General features: G+C 37.3%; 2 protein-coding genes and 1 long non-coding RNA gene across 3 annotated transcripts; all 3 read left to right on the forward strand.

Moving 5' to 3' along the window:
* Window positions 1-288: 288 nt before the first annotated feature.
* LOC112182310 lies at window positions 289-3553 on the forward strand. Its single transcript, XR_005804830.1, has 2 exons — window positions 289-573; window positions 3264-3553. It is a non-coding gene; the product is annotated as an uncharacterized LOC112182310 (long non-coding RNA).
* Window positions 3554-4905: 1352 nt separating this feature from the next.
* Window positions 4906-7137, forward strand: LOC121053110. The gene is made up of 3 exons (XM_040519565.1): window positions 4906-6430; window positions 6789-7001; window positions 7133-7137. The coding sequence occupies exons 1-3, from the start codon at window positions 4906-4908 to the stop codon at window positions 7135-7137; spliced, it is 1743 nt and encodes a 580-aa protein (XP_040375499.1).
* A 2114-nt stretch (window positions 7138-9251) lies between these two features.
* LOC121053113 (secreted RxLR effector protein 161-like) lies at window positions 9252-10383 on the forward strand. The gene is made up of 2 exons (XM_040519573.1): window positions 9252-9726; window positions 10334-10383. The coding sequence occupies exons 1-2, from the start codon at window positions 9252-9254 to the stop codon at window positions 10381-10383; spliced, it is 525 nt and encodes a 174-aa protein (XP_040375507.1).
* Window positions 10384-10714: the final 331 nt, after the last annotated feature.

A 10714-nucleotide genomic window follows, 5' to 3' on the forward strand; every position in this document is an offset into this window, starting at 1 on the left:
AGTTCCAGGCCAAAACCTTCATAGTAGGGTTTGGCGGTGCTGTGCTCCAAGTTAAGCAAAGCAAAACAAGTAAATATGTGACCAAAAAATAAAGCAAAGGAAAATAACGAAGGGACACGTGTACGGTGGCTATAAGCAAAGAGGTGAGATTGCCGTTTGCAAAACGTGGACGAGTCAAACCCAAACCCATAAAGGCCAAGTCATTTACGCTCATCCATTCAGCAATTTCATTCCAATCTCATATGCAAAGATTCCTAGTTATTCATTATTGATTTTTTATTTTATTTTTTTGTTTATTACGTTTTCTTGTTGTTCAGCTCATTTGCTGTTGTACCTTAACACAGAATTTGATTTGATTTTTATTTTATTTGTTATTAAGTATATGTATGTGCAATTAGAATTTAAAGTGGTCAACAACTTGACATCGTGAACTCCGATTGTTCTATACTTATATATGTTTATGTTCAATTTGCGAGGGCAGGCGATAGGAGGTCTTGCAATGTTTAAGATTCTTCTAAAGGTCTGGGGAGCAAACAAGAGAGACTAAATTTGAACTGCATAAGAATAATGAAGGTACCTTCAATCTGAGTCAGATGAAGCCTCACCTTTCTGAATATATGGGTTTGTAGTACACCATTCTTCTATGAATTGGGTGTACATATGCTATGTTGCTGTTAGTATTTCTTTTCTCTGTTGATACAAACACTAATTAGTAAGGTGTTGTTGTGTACTTGCGTTTCCAAATCATATCAATGATAATTCCTATCTCTATCTCTTTCTGCCTATTTATTGATTTTTCCGTTGTGGGGAGTCCAATATTTGAAGCTTTAAACTTTTGGGTAGATGTAAGACGTCTTATTTAAGATGCGTTCATGCAAAAAATGGTAGGCTTGGTCGCCAATGGCTGTGGTATACATGACTGAAAAATGACCCTAAACCCTTTTTAGGAGTTATTCTACCATTTCCAGAATTTATATTATTCAGAACTGGGTTATGAGACTGAATTGGGTTTTCATCAGGTGGGCATGCTCCAGGGTGGCAAGATGTGCAGCCTCATGATCCTCAAGTTCAAGATTCAGCCAACCATGCTGTGAATAGCCTTCAGCAAAAGTCCAATTCATTGTTCCCTTATGAGCTTCAAGAGATTGTCCATGCTAAGGCAGAGGTCAGAAGTGATTTCCTTCAATGTGTTTTTTTTTCGCTTATCTATCATTGATTCATTGAGCTCGATAGTTGGGGTGGCTATTGGTTGTGTTTAGCTGTAAGCTCCATTGAGTATTGGGTGATATTTTGTCGTCTTGGTTTGTCTTCGCAGTTGGGGTAATGTGCTCTAGAGGAAGCAATAACTCTATACATCACTATTACTAAAGTTTGAGAAGGAAATTTGCTTTACATTTGCACTTTAGGTTAACTTATGTCCATCATATGTAGGAACCACAAGTAATTCATTGAACTTGTTTAGTATGCCTCAGAGCCTTGTAGATGGTTAAAGAACAAAGAAACTCAAATATAGATGATAGCTAAATTTATAAGTTATTGATTTTCCTTATTCTCCTGCAAATATATCAATTGTAATATAGGGAAATAAGAGTCTCCCGCAGAGGATTAAGTTAAACTAAAAGCTTCAACAAAAGTCACAAAACGTGACTGCAGTTCCTACTGAACAGCAGTCGAAAAACAAACTAAAAACCTAACCAAAACAACCCAGAAAAATATGAAAATTTACAGAGATGTACTAAACACACAAAGCGTCCAGTACACAAAATTTGGGAATTTTTGGAGTTCGTTTACTTTGAGAATAAAATACGTCAAAACAGAGAACAAAAAGAAAAATGAAACTGGAACAGATTTGAGATTGGTTGATATCAATATAATGAAACTAGCTAGGAAGGAAGTATCCACCCCCAACAATCACACACAATACACTTTGTCCAATTTACTACCAATTAACTTAGTTGAAGACGCTCAGATTGGCTCGGTACGCTTGAACACAACCTATTACTCTTTCTTACTTTGCACGCTAGGCAGGAAGTGCTCTACACCTAGACTATTCCCAAGCAATGCAACCTAAAGGTACGCTTATTAGATTAAACATGCAGAGATCATTAAGTTTGAAAAGAGTTTGAGCAATCATTAGGCATCGCAAATAACTTAGAGCCTTGCTAAACCTAGGGTTTTGTTTACTTGCTAGTGAAAACTACCAATTACTTCTCTAGACAATTTGAGGAATCCAACTATTGATCCAAGCATCAAACAATCAAAGTATTAGAACCCTAGCATGCATACTAAGTAGGCCTCCAAAGCATACAAACATAGAATTCATCAATGAGAAATTTGTAAACAAAACCTCAACTTTATTAATTGGAAAACAAATTGAATGTCAAAGTATGTTATGGATCATGTCTAGGGGCTTCAACTGCCCCTAACTACTGGAAATTTAGTTACACATAATGGGAATCAAAAACACAAAATAATGAAAAAGGAGGAAGAAGAAGAGAGAGAGAGAGCTGCTGCAGATTGATCTCCTTTTATATGCTTAGAGGTTAGGAAATCCAAAACCTAAAAGAAATTAGGGTTCACGTGCTTAGGTGGAGTTTTCCTATTGGCTCTTGAACTTGATGACTTATTCTAACCATTCACGCCGTGCCATTTGTCCATCATGAGTCGGAATATGAAGCACAAACTAGTCCTCGGGCTTCTTGGTGTGATTTGGGCCTCGAAACATAAATTCCCGTCCAACCTCAGATTCACGCGCAGCCTGACCTTCTTGTACTAAATCGGCCTTAACTTTCTCTAGAAAAATGATATTGATGATCCGTAAAAAGATTTAGAAACTAGACATCCAAGGCTTTCCATCAATATAAAGATCATAATCTGAATAATTGTGAGATGGTCTCAGTGATCTGTCGAAGTTGACTGATCTGCACAGGCAGATTTGCTGATTTTGCGCTTCAATCCCTCTTTTGCTTCTTTTCTTCTTCTTGACTCCAAGATACCTATAAAACAAATAAACAAAGTAAATAACCAGAAAATACACTAAACTAATAAAGAAAGTATGGAGATTAACGCTATTAATATCGCATAAATATGCTCTTATCAATAGATTTACCATTTTCTTTAGAAGAAATATAGATTTGCCATTAAGAATCAAATATTGTGTGTCATGAGCAGACGTTTGTAATTTTCCTTCATTGTGTTTTTTTTGTTTTTGACTGCATGAGTAAGACTGATTATTGATTACTCATGTTAAAATTGTGGAGCAGGTGATGGAAGATCATGCCAAGTTCAACATACTTCTTCAGCTGAAGAGGGGAGACAAAGAAGAGAAATATAAAGTCGAAGTGCACAAGAACAATGAAGGTGCCTACAATCTGAATCAGATGGACGCGCAGGACACCTAAATAAATGCTTTGTAGCATCCCAATCTTATAAGAACTGGGTGTATAATACATGCTTTGCTTTCGTTGCTATTAGTCTTTCTTTTTATGCCTTGAACTCCTGATACATTCTTCCCTAAAAATCAATACCAGCTTACCAAGTGTATTTCATGTATGGCATGCAATGTTATTGCCTTCTGTTAGTATAGTATTGGCATTCATTCTTCACAAAACTCTATTCATTAAGAAGCCCAAGGTTGCAGCCCAAGCCCATACTTGTTTAAATACAATTGTTGTGGTTGACTTGGTTGTTTTGCTGTCAAAGACCCTCGTGAAGACTGGAAAATCAGGTGCTAGCAGCTTTCCCATCTTAGCATAATTGATCAATTGCAAATTGCTTCTTTTTCTCTTTGGGGGCTGCCTTGTTGTCGAAGACCAAGACCAAGTTTGAAGACTAGTTCAATTAGAACTTGCTACCTCATCAATTTGCTGCTTTGCTGCCTTGTTGACGTGCTTCCCCATCCCATCTCATCTTGCTGTCTTGTCTAAGATCAAGCTTCAAACTTGAAGTTCAAAAGAAGACCCCTCTTCCCATGGCTCAAGTAAGCTCATGCATGTCATCTCTTTCTTAAAGCCAATGGTTTTTCATGGGTTCCCTTCCTATGTCAGTTTTGATTATGGAGGTTGAGTGTTTCGGGTTCTTGAATTGGTTTCCCAATTGAAATTAGGAGCATGGGTTTACACGGGCAATCTGAAATTATGGGTATGGGTTTACCTTCTCCAATTGAGTTTAAGGGTTCTTTGAGTGAACTGTCCCTTCTCTCTTTCCTCTATATATATGGGTTCTCTGTTCCATTTTGGTCATTGAAAATATTTGGGTTTTCAATCCCTTTGTTGTTTAAAGTTCTATCTCTTTGGTTTTCTGTTTTTCAAAGTGTCTTTTGTTCCATGTTGAAAACAATTTGAAAAACAACAAACCATTCAATCATTCATACATATCATATCTTGCATCCCATGAGGTCATTTGGGTATTGCAAACTTCAAAGGTGAAATCTCCAAGAAGAACTTGCTGCGTTCATAGCTTGTTTCATAGCTGAGATTTCTGAGTTGTTCACTTGCGTAAACAATTAGCAAGAGTTAAGTACAAACAGTCTAGTGAGTCAGTCTAGAATGGTTGCCGAGTTCAGTGCAATCACTGTGTTGTAATCTTGTAATTTGGTTTCATAGTGAATTGGTTTTGGTCTTTCAAGAGTTAAAGGCCACGCAGATGTTTTCCCTCGATAGGGTGTTTACTGCGTTAACAAAAATCTGTGTTCTTTAATGCTTTAGTTGGTTTGCTTGATTGTTCAATATATTCTATTCAATATCAGCACTCAGGATTGATCACCCAGTTGCAATCCCTGAGAAAGTTTTGAACGAAAAAATTGGTTGTGAGCCTATTCACCCCCTCTAGGCTCCTTCTAGGATCTACAATTGGTATCAGAGCGGGTCACTAACCTGTGTTAGTGTGTTCCTCTGGGCTCCTAGAATGGACCGTGATAGAGTCTCTAGTTCCATTAACTCTCCTCCATATTTTGATGGGAAAGATGACTCTCAATGGAAAGTAATGATGATTGCTTTCCTGCAATCTCAAGAGGATAAGTTATGGAACATTATAGAGAAGGGTTGGATAGAACCAACTAAAAAGGAAACTGAAACTTCTAGTCCTATTCCTAAACCGAGAGGTGAGTGGACTGTTGCTGAGCAATCTGATCACAAATGTGATACTAAAGCTCGTTATAGCCTTTTCGCTGCCTTGTCGGATAAGGAAAGAAAAAGAATTACAAATTGTCCAACTGCTAAAGCTTCTTGGGAATTACTTCAAACCACTCATGAGGCTAACAAAAAGGTGAAGGCACAAAAACTTCAAAGCCTTGTGCTTGAATTTGAAGAAATGACTATGAGAGAGGATGAATCTGTTGATGACTTCCATAGTCGCCTCATCAATGTTACAAATCAATGTCATGGGTTGGGTGATTCTATTTTAGAGCATAGAATTGTGAAAAAGTTTCTTCGAGCTCTTCCTCCTAGTTTTGAGGCTAAGCAAATTGCCATTGAGGAAGCTCAAGATCTTGATACATACTCATTAGATGAGCTTGTGGGAAATTTGAAAACTTTTGAGTCAAAAAGGAAAAAGGGTCGGAAAGAAAAAACAATTGCTCTAAGCACTTTGAAAAAAGAGGAAGACCCTTCTGATTTTCATCTAGAAGAATTTGCTCTTCTTACAAAACAGTTCAAAAAATTTCTTAAATCCGGAAGGTCATTCTCTTCTAACTCTAAAAATTTTTCTGGTTCCACTTCTTCCAAAAGAAATCAAATCGATGATGCTTTTAATGACAAATACTCAAAGTCTTCCAAGCCCTTTCAAAAGAAGTTTTTCGGTGATAAACCAAAATGTTTTGAGTGTCAAGGATATGGTCATCTTGCTGCTGATTGTGCAAACAAAAATTATAAGTCTCAATCAAATAGAGCTTTTAAAACCTCTTGGAGTGATAGTGAATCTGAAACTCAGTCCGACCATGAAGAGGAAAATGTTGCTCTTATTGCTACCACCCAAAATGAGTCCTCAGATGAATCTGATGATGATGAGCACTCTGAGGAGGTAGCCTCTAACAAGTTCCAGCAACTGTACAAAGCCTCAAAAATAATGATTGGAAAGACTGAGGAATTGAAGGATCAACTTGCTGTTTGTGAAAAAGAAAAATCTGGAATCGCTGAGAAGTTGCAATCCTGCAAGAAGAAGTGGGAAATTGAAAGAAATGCATTGGTAAGTCAAGTGGAGACTCTGCAAGAGAACTTGAATGCTCAAATCAGGTTAGTCAATTCTCTAACTTCTGAAAAAAACTCTCTTGAAAAATCCTTACATGATTCTCAAGAAAAGTTTTCAAAATTTTCAATTGGATCTGATAAAGTTTCCAAAATGATTGGAATGGGCAAAGTTGATAGGGACAAAAAGGGTCTTGGTTTTCTTTCTAGAGAAAGCTCCTCTAAAAAACCAACTATTTTTGTGAAAAGTAAGTTGCTGCCTAAAGAAAGTGTCCCTAAGTCATCCAAAAGATTCATTCCCATTTGTCACCATTGTGGTATTTCTGGACACATTAGACCAAGATGTCATAAACTCAGAAATGGTCCTCAAAAGTCTACAAAGTCTCATGAAAACTCTTTGCTTCTTTCTTTACAATCAAGTCTGGAAAAATCTTTGAAAGAATTTGGAAGGATTGCTAAGAAAAGAAAAATTTGTTTGGGCAAAGAAAAATAAGTCAATTCATCCACCTGTCTCCGCTGATTTTAAACCCTTTGACATTTGTGGAACTGATTCTGAACCTTCTGAAATGTGTCTTCTATCCTCTTGTTGTTTCTCACATGTTGAAGAATATGACTCCATTGCTACATGTTTGGTTGCTTTTACTGCTCTTTCATCTAGAAGAAGTGATACTTGGTATTTGGACAGTGGGTGTTCTAGGCACATGACAAGTGATAAAAACTGGTTCTCATCCTTCTATGATGAGGTTATCAGCGGTTCTGTCACTTTTGGTGACGGAAAGAAAGCAAAGGTTGTGGGAAAAGGGATTGTAACTGCTCCTGGTATCCCAAATTTAAAAAATGTGTTGTATGTTGAAGGACTCCAAGCTAATCTTATTAGTGTGAGTCAATTGAGTGATGACTTTGAAGAGGTTAGATTCAATAAGCTGAGATGTCTTGTTCTTGATGGTAAGGGTAAGAGTGTTATGGGTGGACTACGATCCAAAGATCATTGTTATTGTGTTAATGCTAATGATTCTATCTCTTCTCAGATTTGTCTTAGTTCCTCCTCGACTGAAGATACTCTCAATCTTTGGCATAGACGCCTCTGCCATGTGAACTTCCAAGACTTGGTGAAGCTCTCCACCAAAGAAGGGGTAAGAGGTTTGCCCAAATTGAGTGGGAAACCAACCGGTATGTGTGAGGGTTGCAAGCTTGGTAAGCAAACTCGTTCTTCACATAGGGTCACTAATTATGTGTCTACTTCACAACCCTTAGATTTAATGCATATGGATCTGGTTGGACCTGTTCAAACTAAAAGCTTAGGTGGTAAGAAGTACATGCTTGTTCTAGTCGATGATTTTTCTAGGTTCACTTGGGTGAAATTCTTGTGTGAAAAATCTGATGCTTTTGACAACTTTCAAAACTTATGCAAAATGATTTCAAATGAGCAATACTCTTCAAATAAATGCATTGTAAGACTTAGAAATGATCATGGAACTGAATTTGAAAATGCTTCATTTGATGAGTTTTGTAATGATATGGGAATTAAGCATGAGTTCTCGGCTCCCATAACTCCGCAACAAAATGGTGTTGTGGAAAGGAAAAACAGGGTTTTAATTGAAATGGGAAGAGTTATGTTAAACTCTGTTGGTCTTGCTCATACTTTTTGGGTAGAAGCAATTAGCAATGCTTGCTATACCATCAATAGGGTCATCTTTAGATCGGGAACTGAAAAAACTCCTTATGAGATTTTGAAAGGAAAGAAACCAAATGTGAGCCATTTGAGAGTGTTTGGCAGCCCTTGCTACATCTATAGGGATAGAGAATATCTTGCCAAATTTGATGCTAAAAGTGACAAAGGAGTCTTTCTTGGTTATTCATTGAATAGTAGAGCTTATAGGGTTTATAACAAGAGAACTTGTTCTGTGATGGAAACCATTAATGTCTCTATTGATGACTCAATTATGCTCTCACATACTCCTTGTATAAGTTTTGATCAGGTACTTTTCGAGAGAGAAAAGGATGATGATGTTGCTGCTGAAGGCCAAGAAGATGAGGAAGCTTCAGAGGGGATTGATGATACCTCTGCAATCCAGCCAGTTTACAGAACTGGACAGCAGCAAGTACGTAAGGATCATTCCTCTTCTGACATCATTGGTGATGTGAATAATGGTTTGAAAACAAGGAGACAAGCAAAAAGGGTTGTAAGCAATCTCTCTATTCTTTCATGTTTCATTGCAAAGCATCAAGAAGATATTAACATCATTACATTTTATGGTTTTGTTTCTGTTATAGAACCTAAAAATGCTAAAGAGGTTTTGTGTGATGTTAATTGGATAAATGCCATGCAAGATGAATTGAGTCAATTTGCTAGAAATGATGTGTGGTTTTTGGTTCCTAGACCGGACTCTTCAAATGTCATTGGAACAAAATGGATTTTCAAAAACAAATCTGATGAAAAGGGTCAGATTACCCGCAACAAAGCAAGGCTTGTTGCTCAAGGGTATTCTCAAGTTGAAGGTCTTGATTTTGATGAAACCTTTGCCCCCGTTGCAAGGCTTGAATCTGTTCGTCTTCTCTTTGCCATTGCATGTCATTTGAGGTTTATTCTTTATCAAATGGATGTGAAAAGTGCGTTTTTAAATGGTGTTCTTCAAGAAGAAGTGTATGTTGAACAACCTGCAGGATTCATAGATCCTATCCATCCCGACCATGTGTATAGACTTAAGAAAGCTCTCTATGGGCTGAAACAAGCCCCTAGAGCTTGGTATGAGAGACTTTCCTCTCATCTTTTGGATAAAGGCTATGTTAGAGGTTCAATTGACAAAACTTTGTTTGTAAAAAGAACTTCTCATCATTTAATTCTTGCTCAAGTCTATGTGGATGACATTGTTTTTGGTTCAACTTCAGATTCATTGATTGAAGAATTCACTAATATCATGAAAAATGAGTTTGTGTGGCAAATTAAATTATTTTCTTGGTCTACAAGTCCAACAAAGGAGTGATGGTCTCTACATCTCTCAAACCAAATATGCCAATGACCTTGTGAAAAAGTTTGGTTTGGATGCTGCTACTGCTGTCCGAAATCCCATGGGAACTAGTTCAAAACTTGATGTGGATTTGACTGGAATTAGTGTTGATCAAACCTTGTATAGAAGCATGATAGGAAGCTTGTTGTACCTTACTGCTAGCAGACCCGATATTTCTTTTAGTGTTGGTGTTTGTGCTAGATATCAAGCTAATCCTAAGGAATCACATCTAAAGGCTGTTAAACGCATCATTAGATATGTTTCTGGAACTTCTAACTATGGGGTGGTGTACATCTTTGATTCCAATGTTGAGATTGCAGGTTATACTGACTCAGATTGGGCAGGAAATGTGGATGATAGAAGAAGCACCTCGGGTGGATGTTTCTTTGTGGGAAACAATCTTGTTTCATGGCATAGCAAGAAGCAAAACTGTGTGTCTCTCTCAACTGCCGAAGCCGAGTACATTGCAGCTGGTAGTTGTTGCACCCAAATGTTATGGATGAAACAAATGTTGAACGACTATGGTTTCCCTCAAGGTAAGTTGTCAATCTTTTGTGACAACACTAGTGCCATTAACATCTCTAAGAATCCTGTTCAGCACTCACACACAAAGCATATTGATATTCAATATCATTTCATTCGTGATCTTGTTGATGCAAACATCCTTGAGTTGGAATTCATTCCCACTGAAAATCAATTGGCTGATTTGTTTACAAAACCCTTAGACAACCTTCGTTTTGAGTCTCTTAGGAAGTCTATTGGTGTGTGTCCTACTACCTGAATATTCTCACTCATATATGCAAGTTGTATGTTGTATATTATGTGTGCTGCATTTAGTGTAGGTTGTAAAAATAAGTGTTTTATTTCCTTTGGGGATTGCATGCATTGTTTCAATCCTGGAAAATACTGATTATGTCTTGATCTATGATCAGAGGGTAGTTTGTTCATAATTTCTTCTTCCTTGGTCACTCAAGGTTCTCAAGACTCTTTGCATCAGCTCTCTATTGCTCACTGCTCACTTTTTGTTGAAAAGTCTATCATCTTAAACTCTTGCACCTAAATCTCTTGTGGGGTTTCCTATTGTGCTCAGTTTTTATGTTGGTTTGAGATGAGTAGTTTTTGCTTCTTCATGAAAATGTTTAGAGAAGCTTGGCCAGGCTATTCCCAAAGTAAATAGGCCTCGGTCGTTGTGAACGATATGAGGATTGGGAAGAAAAGGGAATGGTTTGGTCACCCCGGTGGTATTTTCTTGTTTGATATCCTCTTTTTGACTCGAGTTGATATGTCCTTAGGAGTATCCTTGTTACACCTAATGCCTTAAAACCAACTGGTTTGAGAGCCATTGACATAAGACTTGTTACATGGGTCAAAAATATGGTTTCATTTCCAAAAGCTCAAGCTTAACAAAGCCAATGTTTATGAGCTAAATAAATAAAAATGGAGTGATAAGGATCAATGAAAAAAAAAAAATAGGACTTCATCTCATTCCTTTGTAATCTCTTGTGTATCAATTCTTATCCCTTG

Source organism: Rosa chinensis, chromosome 1 (genome assembly GCF_002994745.2).
Source record: "Rosa chinensis cultivar Old Blush chromosome 1, RchiOBHm-V2, whole genome shotgun sequence".
NCBI lineage: Eukaryota > Viridiplantae > Streptophyta > Magnoliopsida > Rosales > Rosaceae > Rosa > Rosa chinensis.